The 25,844-nt window shown below is 47.5% G+C and overlaps 1 protein-coding gene across 1 annotated transcript in view; it reads right to left on the bottom strand.

The window, feature by feature from the left end:
* Positions 1-1,529: 1,529 nt before the first annotated feature.
* The window catches only part of KDSR (3-ketodihydrosphingosine reductase), a 36,729-nt gene continuing 12,414 nt past the window's right edge, over positions 1,530-25,844 (bottom strand). The window contains exons 6-10 of the mRNA XM_080821250.1: positions 18,515-18,706; positions 13,090-13,173; positions 9,852-9,935; positions 6,814-6,915; positions 1,530-2,615 (exon numbers count right to left, since the gene is read on the bottom strand). Coding sequence (XP_080677376.1) covers positions 2,496-2,615; positions 6,814-6,915; positions 9,852-9,935; positions 13,090-13,173; positions 18,515-18,706 — 582 coding nt within the window. The 3' untranslated portion in view covers positions 1,530-2,495. The remainder of the gene's footprint in view (positions 2,616-6,813; positions 6,916-9,851; positions 9,936-13,089; positions 13,174-18,514; positions 18,707-25,844) is intronic.

Here is a 25,844-nt window from a genome sequence, read left to right as displayed (position 1 = left end):
GAATTTGCCTTTGTAATATTTTCATCTTTTGGATGAAGTCAGATCTTTGTGTGATGCTGCTAAATGTCTATAATCCTTTATCCAAACCGTTTGGGCCAGAAGCGTTTCAGAATTCTTAATTTTTTAGATTTGGAAAAAAGGTGATGTGGGGCACAAGCTGGATATTACAAAACGTGTCCGTAGAATCTAGGGCAATACCTAGAATCAAACTCATTGTTGTTTCTTTGGGAAAAATTAATGAAGAGTCCATAACATGGATAAATCAAAACTCTAACACATCAGTTCAAGTCAGGTTTTGCTATCAAATGAATAATGGCACCAAATTTAGGAAAAGAGGGGGAAAAAAACCCCAACAACTTAGTTTTCAAAGCTTTTTGGATACAGAGCTTTGGCCCTTTACCTTGTCTGACAAAGAAGCCCATTCCTTGGTGATATGATCTCCACAAAATCTGCTCTCATGCCCGAGCTACAACAGGCTTGAGGAAAGGGTCTCCCACCACAGAACAGGGGCTCTTAAATTTGTTCAGGGAGCAGATCACCTGGAGATGACAGTACAGGCTACGAGGAAACCTTGAAAACGTCTACGGGAGTAACTGTGGTCCAATATTCGGAGCAAACGAGACACCATCTTGGGCTAGATGTTCATCTGGACCAGCCGTTGGCGGTGCCAACAAGGAACATTCACCAGAAAAAATAAAAGTGAGAAATAGCCAGACATTAACGTGTAACTGTTTTCTGCGAATCAGGGAAATAGAGCCATTACTCTATCTTAAGAGGCTACGAGATATGACCTAATGTAGTTTGCAAACGATGGCTACAGAAGACAGAGAGATTCATGAAACTCTTATGGTATCAACCCACCCCCACAAACTGCAGTGAAGTCATTCCAAGCAACTTCTATACTAAATAATTTCTTCGATCTTTGTCAGTGTTAAAATATGCCATTCTCAGATCCTCATTAAAAGGATGCCAAGGATTAAAGCCATTAAATGTCTTACTTTAAAAAAATTAAGTCATCTTAAAGTCAAGAGGTTCAAAAACTCAAGAGCAAAAAAAGGTTCGCTGTAATTTTTAGGCCTTTTATCTTTTGTATGCCCAGTATATGCATACTGTGTGTGCAGGAAGGAGGGGGCGTAGCATTATGATGAAGGGGACTGTCCCTAAGTAGGGAGCACATACAGTGAACGTTGGCCAAAACCCATGAGAGGCACTTATTGTGGAAATCCACTAACTGAGCAACAGAGCCTGTGATGTGAAAACAACATTCACGGGGCCGAGAGGATTCCAGGGCTTACGTTGTGGGAGCGATGACTGGGCTTCCTTAACGTGGTGTGGAGAGAAGGTTCTCTGATTAAATGGGAGTCACAGAGAGAATGGGTGATCATTTTCTTTCAAAAATGAGTATCTTCAAAATCGGCCTTGTCCTATCTTCTTTCTCTTAATGAGGAAAATGTAAATATACGATCATCAGCCTTTCGTAAAAGCTACATATATGCTACCAGAAGAATGTCACGCTTTTTAATTTTTTTCACCTGTTTTAATTAATTCATGAGTTAATTTAAAAAGTCAAGTCAAAAAATTTTAACTAGTCTTTTTTTATATATAAAAATATTATAGCAGTATCAGGAAAACAGGAGGGAGAGACGGGAAGAACGACAAGACACTAATGGGATGGGTGAGCTCCGCGTCATCATGACTGTTGAAGAAATTGTAAACTTTTAAGCTTCTAAGATTTTATTTCTCTTCAGAAAACATTTTAGGAGGCTGCCTTTCCCCGTGAATGAAAAACAAAAAGTGCTCTACGCATTCGAGTCTAAAGAAGACAAGAAATCACTATTTTTCCTACTGGAAAGGGCTCTCTCCTGCCCTTCCCCTGCATTGCTCTCTCTCATCCCCCTGAATTTTTATGGGATCAAAGAGAGAGAGAAGCCACGAGTGGCCACCAGAAGACAGTGAGTCAGGGACATCATCACGCACTCAGACTTGCCAGCAATGTGTAAAACTCCTCTTGAATAAAATAAAATACATGTTAAAAAGACCAAAGGGGAAAAAAAAAAAAAAGACCCAGAAACCCATAAACTGCCTATCGTGGAAGGGTAAAAAAAAGTCCCCAAGGCTGCATCTTATGTATCATAAGGTACATTTCTGGACTTAATCTCGATAGAGGGGGAAAAAAAAAGAATAAATAGACACATGTAAATGATCATTCTGGAATCACGGTCTTCACCCTGCTCCCATGCTGTCCGTTCCCACAGGGTCGTCACCTCCCCGCCCCCGAGAACCACGGGTCTCCTGTTCCGTATTTGCATAGTGTTAATAACATCACCCGAGCCGCACGCCTCTCCCCTCGCCCGCAGCCAGGTTTCTGAAGAGCACTGGTCCGATCTCACATATTCAAAAGCGATACATACGTGTCTGTAGGCCAAAAAACTGGGTCCCTTTTAGCAGCAAGCTGTTCAGTTATTTAGAAACAGTCTTTTCCCCAGGGGTACGGATTAGGCAGTTTTGTCTGCAATTTCCGATTTTGCTCTCTGCATCATGCAGCGACGCACTATGCTGTCGAAGCTTCCGAGGTAAAACAGCGCGATGGTGCGGAAGAGGCCCATGGTGACCACCTGCGAGACACAGAGAGACCCGAGCTCGTCCGACAGCGCAGGGCTGCACCTCACCTCAGCGGGTTTCAAGGTCCTCTCCCATAAAGAGTTTCGAAGACATGTCTTCTAATCTGCTCCAAGGATGATGAAAACTCCCGAACTGGGGCGCCTGGGTGGCTCCGTTGGTTACATGTCTGCCTTTGGCTCAGGTCATATCTCAGGGTCCTGGGATCGAGTCCCATGTCCCCCGAGTCGGACTCCCTGCTCAGCCGGGAATCTCCTTCTCCCTCTCCCACAGCCCCTCCTCCCTGCTTTCTCTCTTCTTTCTCTCTCAAATAAATAAAATCTTTAAAATAAAATAAAATAACTCTGTAAGCATCAGGAGAGCACAGAGGACAGAGGCTGTCCTCTTTGCGCCCCTGGATGGCATGTGCCTGCCAGAGTTATAACAGCCGAATGTTTGGCCAATTCATAAATTCAAATTATACAAAAAGCAAATTAGGTATTCTTAGCAGTCCCTGGGTTCTAATAGCTAGAGAATATCCACTCTGGCATCCCCAATACCCAAACTGTCATCAAGGCTTTCTGGTTTAAGACTTGTGTCCTGGGGGTACCTGGGTGGCTCAGTGGGTTAAGCCTCTGCCTTCCGCTCAGGTCATGATCTCAGGGTCCTGGGATCGAGCCCCGCATCGGGCTCTCTGCTCAGCAGGGAGCCTGCTTCCCTCTCTCTCTCTGCTTGCCTCACTGCCTACTTGTGATCTCTGTCTGTCAAATAAATAAAATCTTTAAAAAAAAAAAAAAGACTTATGTTCTGAACAGAAAAGTCAGACCCTATTCTAAGTGCTACCACCATAGCGAGAAAGACACAGGGCCTGCCTTCTACAAGCTTCTTCAATAATTAGAAAGACGACCAACTGGGGGAGGACAATTACTGCATTAGGCGGAGACAGGGGATGTCCATGAACCATCAGGATTCCTGTCCACACACTCTCACGGCAACACCTCTGACTGGAATTTTTCTCCAGACACAGAACTACGAAGAAAAGCATTTTCAAATACACTAGTTCTCAAATGTTGCCTCCCGTGGGCCCTTTTTCAGAAAAGCACTAGAAGACTGAAAAAGCCACATTAAGGGGTCAATGAGGAAAGGGAACGTCGTGTGACACAGGAGGCAGGGGACCCCCAAAGCAGATGACAGGCAGAGGGGGCCCCAGACATGGGCCAGTGTGCCCTGACGGGTGGCTCAGAAGGCTCCAGGAAGGACTGCTTCCAGAAGGGAAAACTGATTGAATGTCGGATATTTCTGAGAGGAATTGAAGACTACCATTATTAACACATAGAAAAAAGCCAATAACAGTTTCAGGGAAAACAAAAGGTTATACAACAAAGGAAAATTAATTATGTATAATACGGAGTTCAGCTGTGAAGAGCATTGACATAGCTGTAATAACGCTCATCTCAAATACAGATCTAACCAGACTCATAATATAAGTAAAAAGGGAGGGTGGGAACGGAGGAGAGGCGGCTGTAAGCAGAAGGGAGAGGGCGTGAGGAAGAGCGAAATCCTCCTCTTTCTTGATGGAAGCCCATGCCTGACCCCAAGCTGAGAAATCCGCGGAGGCGGCCACGTAAGTCTACACTCTGGACATGCTCTGGAGGGAGACGCGGAGGCGGCCACGTAAGTCTACGCTCTGGGCGCACTCTAGATGGACACGTGGAGGCCCAGCCCACAAAACAGTGTGGCTACGTCTAAGAAGGCCAAAGGGGGGCCGCTGTGGTTCCCACAGAGCCTTGAAAACACTGGTTCTCTGAAGGGTGTGTAAGGATAACTTTGAAAAATGAAAGAATCAAAGGGAGGCTGGGAAAAGGCAAAACGACAGGGACAGTGATGAGATCAGTGATTGCCGGGGGTTCGGGAGGAGGAGGGAAGGATGACCAGGAGGAGCACGGGTGAGTGTGTGGGCTGGGGAATGACTCCATGTTATACAGGGTGACGGTGGACATGTGGCACCAGACGTCCATGGCAGTGTACACTTGTCAAAACCCGTAAGAAGGTCATGTGACACCAAGAGTAAACCCTAATGTAAACCATGGACTTCCATTAATAATGACATCTGCCTACTGGCTCATCACCTGTGCCGATGTGCCACGCTGATGCAAGATGCTAGTAACAAGGGAGTCAGTGGACAAAGGAAGAGGGGGTGTATGGGAACTCCGTAATTTCAAATCAAATTTCCTATCAACATAAAACTGCCCTAAAACATAAAGTCTATTATTAAAAAATAAAAAAGAAAAGAAAGGAAAAAAATCAAGAAAAAGCAATGAGAACACAGCACACCAAAATGCTAAAATAGTTAAGTCTAAGGAATTTAACGGTCTTGGAGTTTTCTGGAAAAAGCAATGCTTAACGTGAGACCTGAAGGAAGACTAGAAGTTGGTCAGACCGAGGAAGGCTGGGGATGGAGGGACAGACACAAAGTCATGGGAAGAGGAGGAGGGGCAGGAAGGTGAGCAAGGTCAAAGGTCAGAGGGTTGTGCCACGTGACCGAGTGGAAGCTTCACGTCAGTGGGCCTGGGGAGCTGCCAAGGGTTGCCCTGCAGGGTGGGTTATACAGTTCGGGAAAATGGGCATGGAAATGTGAGGGCACTCGGATGCACCCGGGCCTGCGACAGGGTGCTGTACGGCCAGGGAGGGGGGCCGTGTCCCGTATAACAGGAGTGGCTGCCACCTGCCCCCGTGATTACTGCCAGGGGAGAAGGCAGACCGTGTGCTGTTGGGCCTTCTGATTTTCCACAAAACATCTGACTTTTCACGGACAATCTAATTCTAAAACCATTTTATGTCAACCTGCACACTTCTATACCAGATGAACCCCACCAAACATTTTACGGGCCCATACGCTCCCAGGTGACCGTCTGACTCAGAGCACAAGACCCAGGTGGGGAGCTGACTGCAGTGGCCCAGGCCTGAACCAGGGGAGCAGCAGCGGGGCTGGGAAAGCAGGGGAGTCAGAGGAGAGACAGACCTGACCCCTCCCGTGAGGGGCAGGACAGGGTCCAGGATGACACCGCTTCCTCGTCAAGCTCTTGAGTGAACGTGAACATGGACCCCGATCACAGAGGCAGTACAGACTCGGTGATGGGGAGGTGCGGACGGGATGCTGGGAAACACAGCTTCACTGCAGGCATGTGGAACTGGGGATGGGAGGTCGCAGCCCAGGGAAAACAGAACTGCAGCGGACAAAACAGCTAGGGGCTGAAGTTTTCTGTCGGGCATCACGCATGTGGAAGTAGGAGAGGGGACAAGACAGCCACACAAAATGCGCTGACCTGAGGTCCCCACTGTGTGCCAGGCACGGGCTATAAGGGGCTGCCCTCAGAGAGCTTACACGGACACAGCGTCTACCTCTGAGAGAGAGTCAACAAAGTCACGGAAGAGAAGAGTGGAGAAAGCCCACACCCAAGTCCTTCGGGTTTTCAGTCAGGACACGGTCTACCACACGAAGCTCAGTACTTGGTCATAAACTACCCAACAGTGCAGGCAGCCCCCTTCCAGGCAGCCTCCCAGCGCGCCCCCCCCCCCCCCATCGCTCCGCCATCCCGCGTCGGGGCCGTGCAGAGCCAGCAGTCTGGGACAGCTCTTGTCCTGTCACACTGCATTCGTATCACCTCTGCCCGGCGCTCCCACTGGACCGGGAGCCCGGAGGCTGCAGAGGCTGCGGCCCCGAGTCTGCGGCAGCAGACACGGCACCCGGTGCACCAACGAGCAGCTCACTTCTCTGCGGCTGGATGAGCCAGAGCATGGGTGAGAGGACGGTCTGCGGTGAATCCTTGACTTGGACCTCCCTGAGCATGGTTGCCTGTGACCTGACTCCCCTGGAAGAGGGGTTCTGGTCTGATGCCCGGTACCCTACATCGCTCTACTGCAAACGCTCGGACCTGCGGTTCTCACAAGAGAACCCGAGTGAACACCCCGAGAGCAGCGACGGCGTGCCCCTCTAATGCACGGGGCCAGAGCACAGAACACTTCTCCCCTCTCTGAACCCCTCAGGTGCCGTCCTTCACTATGTCCTACTTTCTCATCACTGCCCCAGCAAGAGAATCGACTTCACGCCCGCAGATAAATTGCGAAGTCTTCTGTTAGCCTTTTCTCACTGGGTTTTAATGAGAGGCACTGTGTGTCTGTCTGTCCCACTGCCTGGTTACAAGCACAGCTCACCTGCTGGAGCCCTTCAGTAATAGAAGTTACCGGAGCCATTCCACAGGTCAGGGACGACAGCATGTACCCGTCGGAGCCAATGGAACTGTTAAAATTCCCTTGCTGAAACAGAAGGGGGAGAAAAGAGGCAACAGTAATAATCAGGAAAGGAATCAGCACATCAGAGACTACGAAGTGTGCGGGGCGCCTGAGTGGCTTAGGCAGTCGGGTGTCCAACTTCCGATCTGAGCTCAGGTCAGGATTTCAGCGTCGTGAGCCTGAGCCCTGCGTGGGGCTACATGCTGGGTGAGGAACCCGCTCAAGGTTCTCTCTCTCCCTCTCCCTCAGCCTCTCCCCTGCTTGCTCGCATCAGAGCACACCTGCACACTCTCTCTCAAAAAAAATTAATTAATTAATTAATTAAAAAAGAAGAAACAATGAAGTGCGTCCACTTTAGGTGGCATGAAAGGGTAACAGAGTTTATGTCAAAGCTCATACACAAATGTGGCCTCGGCCGATGGGCCAGAATGGCTATGCAGGGCATTCTCAAAATGTGGGTCCAAGAACGCTGGGGGTCCTGAGACCCTTTCGTAGGATCCAGGAGGACAAAATGACTGTCGTAATAATACTAAGACCTTAACTGCCTTTTCACTGACATTTGCACTGATGGGCAAAACTGCTGGCTCATTAGCACCAATCACAGTGGCGGCATCCCTCCATGGCCACACACACTTGCAGCAATAAGTAAAGGGAATTTTTAAAAAATCTTTCAAAGATTTTTTAAAAGGTCAGTTTTGCTTTAAAGTGCCCTTGATAGAGCAATAAAATTAATCATTTTAATAAATCTCAACTCTAATGGGCAAGTCTTCTTAATAATCTGGGTGACAAAAAGAGAATACACACCCAGTGTCTTGTGCTGGGTTCTGTCCCCAAGGCGGACAGCTGCCCTGCAGAAAGGCCCTCCTCCCACTGTTTAAGTCATGAAACCCAACCTACGGTTATTCAGACCTGGGTATTTGGAAGACATTTTGTGGAAAAGGATAAAATGAGCCTGTCACTTCAAGGAGAATTGGCAGCTTTTATGGTCAGTGTTAAAAATCTAAGCTTTCAAGGAAAAATTAAGATTTGTGAAAACCTATCTGCCTTTGTGAGATTGTCAGCTTTCTACTATGTAGACTTTCATGATCAAACCAGCAGTAATATGAATGGATACAATTTTTCTGATAACTCAGTGAACCCATATTTTCCAGATGACTAATGCATAATGTTACAAAATCATGAATGGGTACAAAACATACAGAGTGTAAAGACCAATGGAATTTAATGTAACAGAGAACAAAACAGTTCATTAATGTAGCTTCCAATTCCATGCTGTAATTAACCTTTAAGAAACTATTATTCGTCCAGTTTGGGTTTAATATCAAAGAAGAATGTCCACAGTTATCTGAAAAGTCCATTAAATATTCCTCCCTTTCCTAACTACATATCTGTCTAAGGGCAGATTTTCTTTATATCCTTCAGTCCAAAAAACAGATTACAGCCAACTGAATGTGGAAGCAGCAATGAGAATCCAGCTGTCTTCGATTAACACAAACATTAAAGAGACTGGTGAAATGTAATACAAAGGCACTCTTCTCCCTGAAGTTTTGTCTTGGAAAATTATTATTGTAGAAAGATTCCATTAAAGTGTAATAGGTTTACTGTAGCTATTTTAAACGGATTAATAAATACATATTTTTTAGATTATGTAGTTTTGGGGCACCTGGGTGGCTCAGTTGGTTGAGCATCTGCCTTCAGTTCTGGTCATGATCCCAGGGTCCTGGGATCAAGTCCCGCATCGGGCTCCCTGCTCAGTGGGGAGTCTGCTTCTCCCTCTGCCTCTGCCTGTTGCTCCCCCGCTTCTGCTCTCTCTCTCTCCCTCAAATAAATATATAAAATCTTTTAAAAAGATTATGCAGTTTCAACTTCTCACATGGCAACCGTGGAAAAACACACACATGTAAAGACACCTCTGGGCCTGTCACCAGTTTCGTGTGTAAAGTGGTCAAGAAATGAAGTTTGAAAACCACCGGATTAGACGAATCCTACCGAGATACAAGCAGCTACTTAGCATCACTGAAAACCCTGAGTGTGTTTGCTCTGATGTGGGGGAAGCAGGAAACACAACCCTCACCCGCCAGGACCGTCTTTCTCGGCCTCTGAACACCGGCGGCGCCCGGTGCTTCCAGCGCGTGCGTGTATCTCCCCAGAGCCAGTGTCTCCTGTGTCCCGCTCAGTCCGGGCCCAGGCTAAGCAGCACATGCGGGCCTCACGGCGGCTGCACGGCTCACTGACACCTCACTCCAAGGGTCCTCAAACTTCCTACATGCGGTATAGACCTAATGCTCACCGACACCCCTCATTAGTGCATGTTGTGCTGGGGTAGGTTCACAGGATGTCATCAGAAGGCTGTGGGGCACGTTTGTGGGTTCCACAAAATGGCAGGCACGTGGTTTCCAAAGATACCACTTTTGACTCCAGATAAACTCATAGCCTGGCTGCTCATGAGTGGGGGACAGGATGGTGACCCAGTGGGCCTGGGCGCACAGCCTTGTCAGTGAACATTTGCGAAAATGATCCTGGGAAGCAGGAAGGTCAAAGAAAAAAAATCCTTAATCAACAAGTCCAGCATTTAATAAAGTGCCTAAAACCAATCTCTAAAGGCAAGGGCTGCGGGAAAGCTGCAAGAAGGCGGCGGGCCCCTGACAGGATCTAGGACACACCATTTACACGCACAGGGATGTCTCGTGTTCTTCTGAGAGAACCGTAGTTCCCCGGCATCCTTACTCATCAATCTGTTCCTAAGGTTAAATGTATAATTAGTTTCCAGGAGCCTCCGAATTAACATGGAACCAATAAAGTATCTCAGGGAAGAAGACCAGAGTCCTACATTAGATATGAAGCGGACCAGAAAGACACAGTAATTTATGTTGTGAAGTAAGCCCTGGGACAAACACAGTCTTTCTTTTCAGAAATCTAGTGCTACAACCATTAAGAAAGAAAATAAGGATTGTACTTACTATTGCGTCTTTAACAATTTGTTTGGCCACTTGCTCTGGTTTGCAAACAGATACGGTCTCTGAAATCAGGCGAGTCTCCAAAGGCTAAACAGGGGAAAAAAGAACAGGCTTATCACTACCATTATCACTCATTAAATTCAAGAACAAATAATTCTTTTTTTTTTTTTTTTAAAGATTTTATTTATTTATTTGTCAGAGAGAGAGAGCGAGAGCGAGAAAGCGAGCACAGGCAGACAGAGTGGCAGGCAGAGGCAGAGGGAGAAGCAGGCTCCCTGCTGAGCAAGGAGCCCGATGTGGGACTCGATCCCAGGACGCTGGGATCATGGCCTGAGCTGAAGGCAGCCGCCCAACCAACTGAGCCACCCAGGCGCCCCAAGAACAAATAATTCTTACAACCCTCTCTCTCCTACTTCATAAAGAATTCCAGCTTTCTACCTTCGAGCAGATTCCTACTCAAGTCAGGAATCAGGTCCGTCTGGATTCTACATCAGCTTCTACCTGGTCACTGCATAAAATTCACCTCGGTGGCTGGAGTGAAACAAGGAGGCCCTTGGGGCTCTCCGTGGGACAATGCGTGGTCTCGGCTCCAGCGATGACCAGCAAAGCTGGCATGAGACCACGTCACTGGTGCAAGGCTGGGGGCATCCTCAACTCCCAGGCAGACACCTGAGGCCAGTGTTTATACAGAGCTTGGACCACGCGCCCTAAGCAAGTCTGCCTTATGACCAGCATCGCCACTCCGACCACATTTCAGGCCAGCAAAGGACTGACATGTGGACAGAGCTGAGGCCCTGGGCAGAGAGTACCCCAGCCCAGCCCCTGTTCAACAACACAGCTGTGTCTTAAAAGACCTGCAGAGGAGGTTAACAAGGAGGATGGGACAGAAAACATCGAGAGCCCCCCGGCATGGCTGAGGGTTCATTATCGGACTGCTGTATCAGAACCCCAAATCCAAGGTGGTGAAAGGCAGCCACCTAGTTCAAAAGCCTTTCCTGAATTCTTACCTGAATTCTTTCTCTTCTCATCTCTGCATATTTCTGCCTTAATAGATATGACAGCTATATGTGTATTGCACTTTACCTCCTAAGTTCCTTGTGGACAAGGTCTTTTTTTTCTTTTTAAAATCTTCTTTACAGTGACGTGAACATGTGCTCAGAAATTCTTTAAAAGGGAGTTTCAATTAGACATCTGAAAACTAAAGCCTTAAATGGCAGGAAACTGTAACTTTTATTTACCATGTAGGTTTGAGAATATTAAAATAAAAGCACAGGATGTATTTTCTTAAATTAGAAAAGCACAGCACTTCATAAAAGTCAAATATTTCTTGATGAACCTGAATGCAAAGAAAGGCTCTTCTGAAAGGGCCTGTCCCTTGGTCCAGACCAGTCTGGCACAACCCCGCCACACACGCATTAGATTTAAAAGCACTATGGCGCCCCCTAAAGGGCTTACACACCAACACACGGTTTGATTTATCCCAAGAAGTCGGCTCAACACTACTGCTAGAGGGAAAAAAACCCAACTTAACATCAAAATCCAATCTTCACAGGGAAATCACCACTCTTTGTCAGCTTTGGCTTCCAAGGAAAAGACTGTTACCAAATGTTGCAAATCTGCTTAGCAGACCCCTGCTTATTCTAACACAGGGCATTTGGCTTAAATTTACTTCTTTGAAATAGTTGTAATCTTCAGAGGCAGAGCCAAAGAGAAATGAAAAGGGGGAAAAACTCCTAAATCGTAGACATTTTTTTGCAAATAGACAGTCTACGGCGCTTAAGTGCCAATTTTTATGCCGCAGAGCCTCACACTTACTAAGCATTAGTATAAAGGAGAAGAAAACCAATCCACGCCCTTTCAAGGCAGTAAGTTCTGATCCATTCCCTTCTCCACTCGCTTCCTTTGCTCCTTTGCTCGCAGGGTGCCTACGGCGCATCAAGGCTAAAGAAGAGGCTCCTTTGAACAAAGTGCAAAGTTTGCATTCAGCTCAGCAGGACTGTCGTTGCATATAATGTAAATGTCCAGTGGCAATCAGCATTATAAAGAAAAATAAAGCCAGAGGAAAGGATGGTGAATATTCCAAGGGAGTGACCTTTGAGATACCGAGGGTCAGGGAAGGCCTCTCAGGGTGAAGTCTGTACAGAGACAGAAAGAAGCAAGGGGGGATGCCCTGGCATCAACTGGTGGCTCAGTCGTTAAGCATCCACTTCGGCTCAGGTTATGATCCTGGGGTCCTGGGATCGAGCCCTGAATCGGGCTCCCTGCTCAGCAGGAAACCTGCTTCTCCCTCTCCCACTCCCCCTGCTCTGTTCCCTCTCTTGCTGTGTCTCTGCCAAAAAAATAAATAAAACCTTTAAAAAAAAATTCGGTTTTATGATGGGGAGTCCCACTAGCCACATTTCAAGTGTTTAAGAGCCACAATGTGACTACCATATTGGAGAGTGCAGACACAGAACATTTCCATTCTAGAGAATTCTATTGGACTGTGCTGCACAAGAAGGGTCTTTTTGTTTTTGTTTTTGTTTTTGCACAAGAGGGGTTTGAACGGGGGAGTGACAAGACCTGACTTACTTTTTAAAAGGGTTTCTGGCCCCCGTGTGAGGAACGGATGGGGATGGAAGGGGAGGGGAGCAGAAGAGGCTAGTCCTGATCATCGCAGTTTTGTTTTGTTTTGTTTTGCTTTTTAAAAAGGTCCAATTCAGGATAAGTTCTGAGAGGAGAGCCAAGAGGATGTGTGTGGTCAAGCGGGTGAGTGGTGTGGGAGAAGAACCAAGGCTGGCTTCTCAGTTACTGGCCTGAGCTCTGGGCGGACGCGGGGCGCCAGGCAAGGAGCTGAGAAGTTAATGAGGGGGAATGAGGGAATCCTAAGATCCGTTTCTGAAACGCTAAGTCAGGATCGGCAACCAGGTGTTTAAGTTCAGAGGAGAGAATATTATTGTTAAAGAATATCATCTCGTTAGTTAAAAATACAGGCCATACTCAACCTTACAAAGAAAATACCTTATTAATTAAGTAAGCCCTTGAAGATTATTAGCAAAAGTCATGGCCTTGGGAAATACAGGCTGTGTTCTCTAAGACCCCACATGGAAGGTCCAGAAAGTCCAGACACGTCTACCTAGCACATTAGTTGAAAAGAACTCAATTTTCTGACTGATGAAAATGACTCCAGGCTGATGGGCGGAAAGTCAGAAAATTGGGAAAGGGGTTTACAACATCAAAACAGACACCGGCAAACCCTTACCTTGGTTTTGTTTTCTTCTGCAAACCCAGGGGTGTCTGTGTCTGGCGGGTAGGCAACTGTAACATAGACGTTGTACGGCTTCACCTGCATTTCAGAAACGAAACATGTCCCTTCAGTAAACAAAGTACGATCCTGCTTCTTCTCTTATTTTCCTGCACTGACTGCCAGGGGCACACGCGACAGATACAGCCCTGATTCTCTCAGAAGCTGGCAGGACCAGCAGGGTGATTCTGCAGGTGGAGAACCAGCCCTCATGGGGTCCGGAAACTCCTCTCCACGAAGATCATTTAGGAAGAAAGGCAAAAAGCCCGCCCCAACAACTTCTACTTCAGAAGGCGGCTGGCCCCGAGGTACAGAGATTCACCTCCGTCTAAGTTTTGCCCACCCCGCGGGCCAGGTGAGGCCCTGGGAGCGGTCCAGGAGGAAGGCCGGCAGCGGAAAGGCGGTCTGCCCGTCCCCCCTCCCCAACCCCGACAGCACTCGGGCCTTGCATGCCAGCCAGTGGGACGTCTGCTCCTCCGCCATCGGACTGCAAATCTGGCTTCCTCAACGGCTGCCTCTGAAACTCTTACTGATTTCATCTACAAAATACATAAAGATCATTCAAAACCCTCTCCCTAGGCCCTTCTTGTGCCACCCAGACCCCAGCCGAGAAGGATATGGATCCCTGAGACGTTGGCCTGATCGAGAACTCCCCAGGCAACCAGCCTCCGCCCATGAGGGCATCAGAAGTTACTCTGCCCTCCACCACAGAACCAGCCAACAGGATTCTCCCCCTTGGTGAGTCCTGGGTCAGACCGGCCAAGCACCTCTCCGAAGGCCACCTCATCCTTACTTAGATGCAGAAACTCCTTCCCCAGCTTAACGCGGGCTCTTAGGCTTGTTTACCTCACCACCAGGCCTCCAATGAAATTCTCTACTCATCAACACGCCCCGAACAAGAAGATTCCAGAAGATTCTCCCACTAGTCAGCCAGGACACACCCTCCCAAAGATCCTGCCCGTCAGCGGCCCCGATTCTTAATGGCTCGAAGGGCGACAGTTCATACCATCAAAATTGCTGCCCCTTGACTCGCTGTTGGCTCGCGGTTCGGCCCCCGGACAGCACCGAGGGGAGCTGAGAGTGGATAGGCCGCTGGTGGTGGGGAGGCCCCCACGTACCTCAAGGGGGCTGAGGAGTGACAGGACCGCTTCCTCACACAACAGCCTCTCAGAGCATCCCGGGGCCCCATCTTTTCACACGGGCCTTTTTCTCCTGGGGCCCCTCCGTGAGGCAGCGGAAGGGCCGGGAGAAGCACGGAGGCGGAAGACCCTGGCCGGCCACGCCGACGCACACGCCGGCCCAGGGTGATGTCGCTGCGGGCGAGAGCTCGTTCGCTCAGCACGGATGGGGCGCGCGGCTTCAAGGCCCAGCTACGCTCATAAATAGCTCTGGATCCAGGCCAGGCAGTGAGGTTGATGAGCAAGCAATTTCTTCCACTTGTTTTTGAGACAGTGACTTTAAACTCTGTCTCCCACGGCCTTGCCCTCTGGGGTGCACAGACCAGACAAAAATACCCCCCAAAGAGCCGAGAGGCGGTAACCGGCCCCTAGGAAGCCTGAGGCCGACTCTGCTGGGACAGGATCGTTTCTCTGCTGCTTCCGTGCCCCTTCCTCCTGCGACACACAAGGACTGCGGCCTAAGCTAATAGGAGACAGTTCATCAACACCGTGTTTCTCAGATTCAAGGTTACGGCTGAGCTGGCGAAGGGCCGACACGGGCCTCCAGAAGAGCTTCATCCCGGGCTGGGCACAGACTGTCAGGGCTGGGAGAAACCAGTCCCACCCCTTCCCGGGAGCGGCTGTCATCCCTACCATCACGAAGCACAATGACTCTCTCCACCCACGGCTGGATACCTCCAGTGGCTAATCACCCAATCATTTTATTTCTCCATCCAACACACACGTATTGAGCGCCTACTGTGTGCCGGTATTGGCCTATGAATGAAGATACAATGTCAGCAACTCAGACAGAGTCTCTGCCCTCGTGGAGCTTACCGTGTCCCGAAACTCTGGGTCAAATAATTGGTAAAAATCAAAATGCACCAAACTATATCACCATTTTCCTTTAATCAACTAACCCCATAGCCCCAGCAGAAAAGGAAAGGCGATTAATTTGGCTTCACGTGTTCTTGCTAAGACAATGCTGACTCCCAGAGATCACCACTTTCTCTAAGAATTAATAGGCCAGGACCTCACTGGCTGATTCCCCTGCTTACCTACCACTGTGTGTTTGCCCTCATCCCCTCTGACTGACCATTCTCTGTCCTGCCACTACCCTCCCTTTATCGGTTTCTTCCTCCTCCCTGGTCTCCATTTCAACCAGAAGGTCAACCCTCTGCTCGAGAACCAATTTATCATCAAAATAATCCCACCTAAAATGTGTAGTTCCTAATTCCAGCAAAATGAAGGTGGGAGGGGCAGGGGTGCTGGAGAGAGCAGCAGAGCTGTGGAGGGAAAGTTCCAGAAGGTCAGCTTCAGCTTCCTTTTCACACTGTGAGAAAAGATGGCCTTGGAGGGAAGCTTTTACCTGGTCTCTGCTATTGCATCTTTGGCTGTGACCCATGTCAGGGGTGCCTGGGTGGTTCAGTCGGCTAAGCATCTGCCTTCAGCTCAGGTCAGGATCCCAGGGTGCTAGGATCATGCCCCACATTGGGCTCCCTGCTCAGTGGGGAGCCTGCCTCTCCCTCTGTGCACTCTCTCTCTCTCAAATAAATAAAATCTTCAAAAAAAAAAAAAAGAAAGAAAGAAAGAAATCTGCTTTCCAAAAAAATTACCTTTTAGAATCTTTAAATCATATATTTATACCTGAAAGATTGAGTTAAAGAAGAAAAAGATCAAAAAATGCAACAAAGCATTCTTTCAAACTTATTCATTGTACAGAAAACATTTCTAGGGTCCTACTTTAGTTTGTGGGCAAAGGGTGGGGTAGACAGGAAGGCTTAAGAGTTAATTAAACTAGAAAGGATTATCAAAAAGTATGTAGAGCCTGAGCAAGTCTATAAGGTCTGTTTCATGCACAGAAAACACAACCACCCTGGCAAAGCCAACGGAATTATCCAGGTTTCCAAACCCAGCACCCTACGTTTGTAGGGAAATAATGGTTTTGATGCAAGTCTGCTATGAACAAAACTGGATTCTGATTATTGAATTTATTTCCCTCGTGGTACGTGTTAATTTTATTTTGTGTTTACACAGGGACATTTTTCATGGAGTCTAAATATGGACCAAAGTCAAGCAGCCTTCAAGTCCAAACCAGCTACAAGCAGCGTGCGAATCACGCTTGTCCCAAAGAGGCTTTGGGGACTCTACTAGCAACTCACTTCCTTTCCCTCTTCTTTTTTTTTTTTTTTTTAAAGATTTTATTTATTTATTTGACAGACAGAGATCACAAGTAGGCAGAGAGGCAGGCAGAGAGAGGAGGAAGCAGGCTCCCTGCTGAGCAGAGAGCCCGATGCGGGGCTCGATCCCAGGACCCTGGGATCATGACCTGAGCTGAAGACAGAGGCTTTAACCCACTGAGTCACCCAGGCGCCCCCCTTTCCCTCTTCTTCAGAAACATCCCATTCTACCCGAAGTGAAACCAGGCCACCCAGATTACACACTTTGCCCTCAATGAGCGAATCCTGGAGAAGCTCTGCAAGACAAGACTTAGGAACAAAAAGCCTTAATTAAGCAGATTTTTCATTTCTAAAATAGCCGTTTCCTTAGCAGGTGTCTGAGACCAAAGTGAAGGGCTGGGACAACTAGCCAGATGAATCCGGCAACTTCTGACCTGAAGTATAGACACATCAGCTACCGTGGCAGACAGGCAGAGGACTTCCGCGAGGCAAGGACTTTGTTACTATTTTTATTGCAAAATAACGATGCCACTTTGAGCAATTCCATGAACTACCGAAAATTCCGCGTTCTTGTATCTATAAGGTGGCGTAACCACATCTGCCCACACACCTCACAAAACCGTTCTAGAAATCAAGTGGTTATTTGCAAAGGGACTTTCAAAGTAAACATTTCAAAAGAAATACTGATTTTCTTGTTTTGAAATTTCACAACCACACAGGCCTCATTAGCTAAACATTATAATGCCCTATTATTGATTAAGAGTATTAAGCCATTTAATAAAAAGGAAATTGGGGGCTGGTTCCATTTTGATGAACACGGCAGAGTCGATCAGTCGCTAAGAGGCACATCAGGATTGTGTCACTGACTGGACAGCTCATCTGTACTGCAACGTTTGTCCCACAACTGGGCAGTGTGGCACTCTGTCACATACCATCAAGGGCTCTCCTGGTGATTTTCTAAATCAGGGGTCAGCAAACCATGCCCTGTGGGACAAATATGGCCCTCCACTTGTTTTTAAAAATAAAGTTTTATTGGCACACAGCCATAATTGTACATTCACCTGGCACACATGGCTGCTTTCCTGCTCTCACAGTGGGCTGGAGGGGTTCCAAGAGACACCATCTACCCCTCAAAGGCTAAAATACTTATAAGCTGGCCCTGAAAGAAAAAAATTTGCTAACCCCTAATATATAAATCAGTAAACACAATCCCCAAATCACACTCTTACTGCAAGAAGGTGGATCACAATGAATTCTCTTCTGGGCTCTTAACACGAGGTGGCGTTATTTTAATCTATCTCACAAGAGAATTTTACCTTGCCTTTTCAGCGTGTGATCTGGGATGGGTATGTGTCCCCAAGCGTCCCCACTTGACAACAATGCAGAAGTCTGCTTCACACAAGCGAGGTTGTGTGAAGGTTGTCACATCATGACGAGCACTTATTTTGATGTTAAGCCTCTTTCACAACATGCTCTATTAACTGGGAAAATAAAAAAGCACTCGCTCTCATCAGTATTTCTTTAAGACAGTAAGATGTAAGAGAGAGAGAGCGCCAAATGATATTTTTAGTCCAACTCTCTTGTTTTTCAGAAAAGGAAGCAGACCAAGTTAAATGATTTGTCTAAATGCTGAGAGCTAGACAGTAGCTGATTTTTGCTTTTCCCTCACACACATGCTACGTTCATTATTCAGTCATTAAGGACATGTCTTTTTGTTACAGAAACACCGCCAGAGAATAAAATATCTGGTTAACCTGATGCATACTCACACGGAATGAGGCCAAAAATACCGTGTAAACAGTAGTACTTTGTGTATTAAATGAAGCAAACGAAACACCTCACGCCCATTTTGCTTCTATCATTATCTTCATGTGATGAAAAACGTTACCTGCAGAACCCAAGGGTTGGGCCGACTGCCCTTCACTGACGTCAAGTCTGTAAATGTCTGGGTCGGGGCAACGGCGTGTGTAAAGCGGCTACAAACTAAAGGGGAACACGCGCCGCTGAGCTGGGAGACAGACACGTGAAACTGAGCACAGCGCTTACCTCCATCTGCAAAGCTTCAGCCAATCCCCTGATGGCAAACTTGGAGGACGAGTAGGCCGTGAAGCCGAATAACCCCAGCTGTCCCGCCTGGGAGGAGACAAAGACGATCCTGCCCACGCGGCGCTCCTTCATGGTGGTGATCACGGCGCGGCTGGGGTACACGCTGCCTAGGTAGTTGACGCTCATGAGTCGCTGCAGGGAACAAAGAGCCACGCGGCAGGTGAGCAACGTCCAAGCCTCAAGGCTGCGCTTCGTGGGGGTTCTCTCCGCTCTCCCGGTCTGAGTTCTGCATCAGAGCCTGAGTGACAGGGAGCCGGTGGATGCGCCGAAGGAAGGAAGGAAGCAGTGAGCCTGCAGATGAGCCGGGATGCCCATGACCTGCCCTCTGAAGCCTGTCTCAGTCTAGTCTGCTAATTCTCACCATGACCGCAGGGATGTTGTCTTCGCTGAAAACCGGTCAGGAGTAGTTTTCTCCTTACCAAAAGTACACTACGTCTTGAGGGTAACACTTTTTGAAGGACAGTCTTAGGAAAATGCCCCCAAATGTTTCCTACCCTACTAGAAGATCACAGAAAGATCACAGAGAGACTAGGAGAGTGATTAACAGCACTGACTGGTTTGAAGCCTTGGCTTGACCATTTCCTACCTATTTGATGATGAAGAAAGTCAGACATGCTACTTAGTTCTGCAGCTGAACCCAGGACTCACGCTCATACTAGCTCAGAGGGCTGTTGCAAGAACTGGACGGGGAAACACAAGTCAAGGAGAGCACAGCCCCGGGGCCGCCGGGAGCCCCTGACCAGCACTGGCTCTTAGACTATGGTGGATAAGAGTGCACATAGGTACCAAGAGTCTATTTTCCTTCGTCCTGGGAACTCTTAAAAGCCTTACATTTTAACTTGGAAGTCTAAAAGTACTTGCATCAAAATGACTCTATATCAAAAGTCCTGGAAAAATACTAAATCTATCAGCCTGTGTAACCAAACACTGCGGAACTCCAAGTCAACCATGGAATGTTAACTCTACAGAAGTTACGCAGCTTTTAGAGATGGTGACCAGAAGCACCAGGAGGATGGGGAAACGTTATTCCACAAGTTTAAAAAAGCAAGGGGCACACAATACTGTATTTACCCTGGTACTGTAGCCAATTCAAATATTAAATAAAAGTACGTGCCCACAGGTGCCAAACACAGGAACTACAGAAAACGGTAAGTGATTGTGGGGTGCCTGGGTGGTGTAGGCGGTTGACAGTCTGACTCTTGATTTTGGCCCAGGTCATGATCTCATGGGTCATGGTCTCAGCCTCATGACAGGCTGCTGGCTGAGTGGGGGGTCTGCTGGAGGTTCTCTCTCCCTTTCAGTCTCCCTCTACCCCTCCCCGAACTCATGCGCGCGTGCATGCTTTCTCTCTGTCCTCTCTCTCTCTCTCAAATAAATAAACAAATAAAGGAAATTTGTAAGTGATTATGTTAGGATGCTGGGATTCCCATCTTTCCCAAAATGTCTTTTGATATCATCACATTATCTTCATAATAAAAATGCTCTAAAAAAGTACTGAAAAAAGAAGGCATGCTGAACCCAAGTGTTAACCTCTGCTCCCTTCAGAGATCCCACTAAAATCTCAGTGAAAAGATAACAATTTTTTTAAACGCCAACAACCCACAGAAGCATAGACAACAGGAAAAGAAATGACAGCGAGAACATTTTGGAAGCTGAAAAACAGAATGGTGGGCGATAACGAGCTTAGCAGACTGCCGAATACTAAGCAAGAAACAGAGGAACCAAAGAGCGGGCCTGCACAGAGAACCCCCACAGGCCTGAGCAGCACCAGAAGCACCTCTGGGGGCAGGAGGAGAGGCATGGGGCTAAAACACAGGCGTATCAGCTAAAAATCTGTTTACTTATTTATTTGTTTTTATTATTTTCTTTTGAGAGAGAGAGAGAGCATGCGGGCCTACATGAGTGGAGCAGGGGAGGGGCAGAGGCAGAGGAAGAGAGAGACTCTCAAGCAGACTCCACACCCAGCTCAGAGCCCGACCCGGGGCTCGATCTCAAAACCCTGAGATCATGACCGGAGCCTACATCAAGAGTAGAATGCTTAACCAACTGAGCCATCCAGACGCTCTAAAAGTCTATTTAAAACATAATCAGACAAATCCACAATTGTAATCCAAGATTTCAATACCCCTCTTTCAGTAACTGTGAGAACAAGGGGACACAAAACCAGTCAGGACACAGAAGGCCTGAACAACATTTCAGCGAACCAGACGCAACCGACACTGCTAGAACACTCCGCCCGAAACAGCAGATATATGGTCTTCCCAGCACACGTGCACGGCCACAGGAGAGGCTGCATGTTGGGCCAAAAGCAAGTCTCAACAAATCTTAAAGGAGTCAAGTCATACAAGTATGTCCGCTAGCCACAGTGGAATTAAATCAGGAATCAGCAAGGAAGTGATTTCTGGAACATCTCCCAAATATTCAGGAACTAAATAACACACTTTTAGATCATCCAAGGGTCAAAGCAAAAATGAAAAGAGAAATTGTAAAGTATCTGTAACTGAACTGAAGTGAAAACACAGCATATGAGAATGTGTGGGATGCTGCCTTAGCATCACGGAGCTGGAAATCTGTAGCCCGGGTCAACTGCATTTGAAGAGGGAAGGGGCCTCAAATGCATGACCTCAGCTTCCACCTAAAAAACTATAAAAAGAAGAGCAAATTAAAACAAAAGTAAGCAGAAAAAAGGAAATCACAAAAATAAGAGAGGGAATAAAAGAAAGAGAAAAAAGAAAGACAACAGAAAATTAATAAAACCAAAAGCTGTTTATTGAGAAGATCCATAAAATTAATAAATATCAAGTCCTGCTGGTCGGGAAAGATAAAAGACACAAACCATCAATACCAAGAACCAGAGAGGAGGGGCACCTGCGTGGCTCAGTCAGTTAGGGGTCTGCCTTCGGCTCAGGTCATGATTCCGGGGTCCTGGGATTGAGCCCTGCATCGGGCTCTCTGCTCGGTGGGGAGCCTGTTTCTCCCTTTCCCTCTGCCTGCCGCTCTGCCTAATTGTGTTCTCTCTCTATCTCAAGTAAATAAATAAAATCTTAAAAAAAAAAAAAAAAAACGGGAGAGGTGCTATCACTACAAACTCTAGATATTAAAGGGATGAGAAGGGAATATGATGAACAGCTTGGTGCCTATTAATTCAATGACCTGGATGAAATGGACAAATTCCTTGAAAGCCACAAGCTACCAAAGGTCACTCAAAAAGAAACAGAAAGGAAGATAAAAATGAAGAGGCACCTGGGTGGCTCAGTCTGTTAAGCGTCTGACTCTCAGATCATGAGATCCAGCCCCACATCGGGCTCTGCACTCAGCGGGAGTCTTCTTGGATATTCTCCCCCTCTGCCCCTTCTCCCACTCCTTCTGTCTCATTCGAATAAATATGTAAAATCTTAAAAAAAAAAAAGATACAAATATAGCCCTACATCTATTAAAGACATTGAATTACAGTTAGAAAACTTTCCATAGAGATAAGGTAAGATAAGCCTTCACTGGTAAATTCTAGCAAACATTTAAGGAAGGATAGCACCAATTCTATACAAATCCTTCCAGAAAACTGAAGAGGAGGGACTATTTTCCTACTTATGCAAGATGCAAGCATTACCTTTACACAAAAATCAGAAAATAACATTACAAGAAAAGAAAACTCCAACTAATATCCCTCAAGAACACAGAAAGGATTAATAGCCAAGTGGGGTCGAGCCCAGGAATGCAAGGCTGGTTTAACGTTGGAAATTAATCAGTATAATTCACCATATCAACTAAGAAAAGAACTCTGTGATCATCCCAATAGATGCAGAAAAAGCACCTGACAAAATTCAACCTCCATTGCTTATAAAAACTCTCTCAGCAGGGGCACCTGGGTGGCTTTGTTGGTTAAGCATCCAATTCTTGATTTTGCCTCAGGTCATGATCTCAGGGTCCTGGGATCCAGCCCCGTGTTGGGCTCTGCACTGGGCGTGGAGCGTGCTTAAGATTCTCTCCCTCTCCCTCTCTCTCCGCCCCTCCCCACCCCCCACTTGTGCATGTTCTCTCTCAAAAACATACAAACAAAAAACACAACCAAAAACCAGAAAACTCTCAGCAAACTAGGAACTGAAGTTTCTCAACTTGGTACAACTCTCTACATTTTTTTTTTTTTTTAATTTGTTACCGGCAAAGTATACTTTATTCAACCTCTTAAATGCAGAAACAGAATATGAGAATATCAATATTAAAGTAAATACATCTAAATTTTAATTTTAAGTAAACATCTAACTGATGTATTTCTCTTGACACAGTCTGACTTGTGTGTTCCTATACCATTCATGTTTTATCATAAATTAATATTTTTGTTCTGCATATAAAATATTCCTAGACAAATTTTTACATTCACCAGGGCATGCATATTTCACATCCATTAGTTTAGAATTACATTTCAAATGTTCAAGTACATTATTCAAACTTAAACAACCACTTAGATTTTAGAGAATATTGAAAATGAGGGTTAATAGGTGAAATTTCATTTAGAAAAAGTATTTAAAAACTTTGGCTGAGGGCACCTGGGTGGCTCAGTCGTTAGGCAGCTGCCTTCAGCTTGGGTCATGATCCCAGAGTCCTGGGATCGAGCCCTGCGTCAAGCTCCCTGTTCAGTGGGAAGCCATCCAAACACAACAAAAGAGAACAGAACTACAAAACATCATACTTAATGGCAAAAAAAATGTTTTCTCCCGAGATCAGGAACACCACAAGCATGTCTGCTCTCACCACTTCTACTCCGTGCTAGACGTTCTCGCCGGTAAAACAAGGGTGCCCGGATGGGAGCAGAAAAAGTAAAACCGTTGCAGAGGACATGATCTTAAATGCAGAGTATCTAGACCAGAATTAATGTGAGCACTAGAATTAATAATGGACTTTAGCAAGGCTGCAAGATCAACACACAAAAAATCAACTAAATTTCTCTACATTAGCAATGAACACTCAGAAACTAACATCAAAAATACCGTTTCTAATGGCATCAGAAAATGGGAAATACAGAAAAATGGGGTGCAAGACCCATACACTGAAAACTACAGAAGACTGCTGAGAGAAATGAAAGAAAATTTAGATAAATGGAGACATAGACCACGTTCGGTGGTTAAAAGGCTCGATATTGTTAAGAATCAGCTCTCCCCATGTGGATTTATAGAGGCAATGTCATCCCAATCAAAAAGTGAAAATAATTATCACTAACAACCACGGGGAGATAAAACAGGATATTGCTCTAAGAATCCACAAAGAAAACCATTAAATAGGAAAATTAAGAGAGGCGCCCTGGCGTTCCCCAAGACCACCTCCTGTCTAAAGGATTCCCAGGACAGCCTCCCAGACGCCGCACCTCGTTGTACCCATGACTCAGGCTTATGGCAGCGGGAGGGCACGAAGCACAATCAGCAAGGGCAAGAGGCACCAGGGTCAGAGTCCAGAGGAAGCAGGTTTCCAAGAGGCCTCTCCCCGGGGAGTCACGCGGCCCGTGCTGAGGTCCCCCAGCTGTGAGCTGTAACCCCACAGTCAACTATCCTGTGCAGGGAACCCTTGTGATGGGGACCCTGTAAGCCTCAGTCAAGTTCAAACGAGATAAGCAACTAAAACAACATAATCAAGTAAAAAAATAAGAGAGAATTCATGTTACATAGACATGAACTCTTGTCTCCAGAAAACGCATCAGACCTGGCAGTGTGGGTTCCGGCAGGACTTACGGACGAGGAGCCTTGACCAGAACACTGAGGGACCAAGACGTACAAGGGGGAGAGCGGGGGGGTGGGGGGCAGGTGCGGGCCGGGCAGAGGGACGCGCCCCCGAGTACAGTGGCCTGCTGCCTGCATTCGGGGCAGCTGGAAAGAGGCCTTGTCACTGGGACAGAGGCCACAGGCTTTGGGTTCCCAAAGTCTGGGTCTCACTGGGGCGGGACCACTTCCAACAGCCCCTCGTGTGCCCCTCTCTGCCCCCGCCCCCCGCCCCCTCACTCTGCGTTTACCCCCGAATGCCCCCACGTCACCACCCCCTCCCGGCCTCTGACACCGCCTACCCAGCGCCCTGCCGTAGCACAAAGAACCTCTAAACACCGAAACACACACCATGCCCGGCAGGGCTCAGGCCTCCTCAGAGGTTTTGGACGAAAAGCCAAATTCCCCGTGGTGGCCTTCGAGGGCCCAGGCCTTCTGGCCCCTGCTCCGCCCCACAATGCTCCAGAAGCTGAGCCCTCACCCCCCAGCCCTCCTCAGCCTCCACCCCCCTGCCCCATACCGGCCTCCGGGTGAGTTCACCCCCCACACTCGGTCAGGGTGAGTCTGCGGACTCCCCCTCCGTTAGCCGCTCTCTCTCATACACACACACACAGACACAAACACACGAGCACACGCTCCTCTCGAGCAGACTCCACACCCAGCTCAGAGCCCGACCCGGGGCTCGATCTCAAAACCCTGAGATCACACACACTCACTCATACTCACACCCATCCACACACACTCCCACACACCTGACTCCGCGGGCCACCTCCGACGTCTCAGCCGTCTTCCCCAGCTGACTCTGCACCCAGCTGCTGAAACCGGCTCCCACCTCTCCCCCGATAACCTTCGGTCCAGGCGAGTGGGCCCTGACCACCACCTTTCATGCCGAGTTGATAAAGGGGCCTTCCGACACTCGGGCCCCAGATAAGGCGGCCCTCTGCTCCCAGCTGCCTCTGGACGCTCCCGACCGGACTTTAAATCGGAGAGTTCGCAGCGCCTCCCCAGCGCCCCAGAAGCCCCCCAGCACTCTCCTCCGCAAACGTGACCTTCATGGAGTAAAGCATCCAAATCCACTACGGCAGATCATGAAGGAAAAGACAGTTGAGGCAACGTCCACTAAAAAACTGTCCTGCACTCTAGAAGGACTGCACAACTGCTGTCCACTTACTGAGATCTGACAGAGATTACTAAGAGACGGTCCCTGGCAAATCTGTTTAAAAATACAAACCAAAATAGGATGGGTTATCTTTTCGTCTTGACTTCGCAACCCCAACAGTCTGCTCTTAAACTTTGCTGGCTTACCGCTGTTCCAAACCCCGACGGCTGAGATGAGAATCCAGCATCTCTCGGCTCACAGAGAACCTCTTGCAGAGAGGACCGCGGAGAATCGTCACCGTGATGCATGTCAGGCTGGGGGTCATACAGCCGGGCGGACCAAGGTCCAGAGACACATCTAAGCTCTTAAGGTTGGATGGTCATGGCGCTGGGACCAAAACCTTGTCCAACCTTCCCCCAGCCTT

Source organism: Martes martes (genome assembly GCF_963455335.1).
Source record: "Martes martes genome assembly, chromosome: 13".
Lineage (NCBI taxonomy): Eukaryota > Metazoa > Chordata > Mammalia > Carnivora > Mustelidae > Martes > Martes martes.
This window is presented reverse-complemented; position numbering and strand designations above follow the sequence as displayed.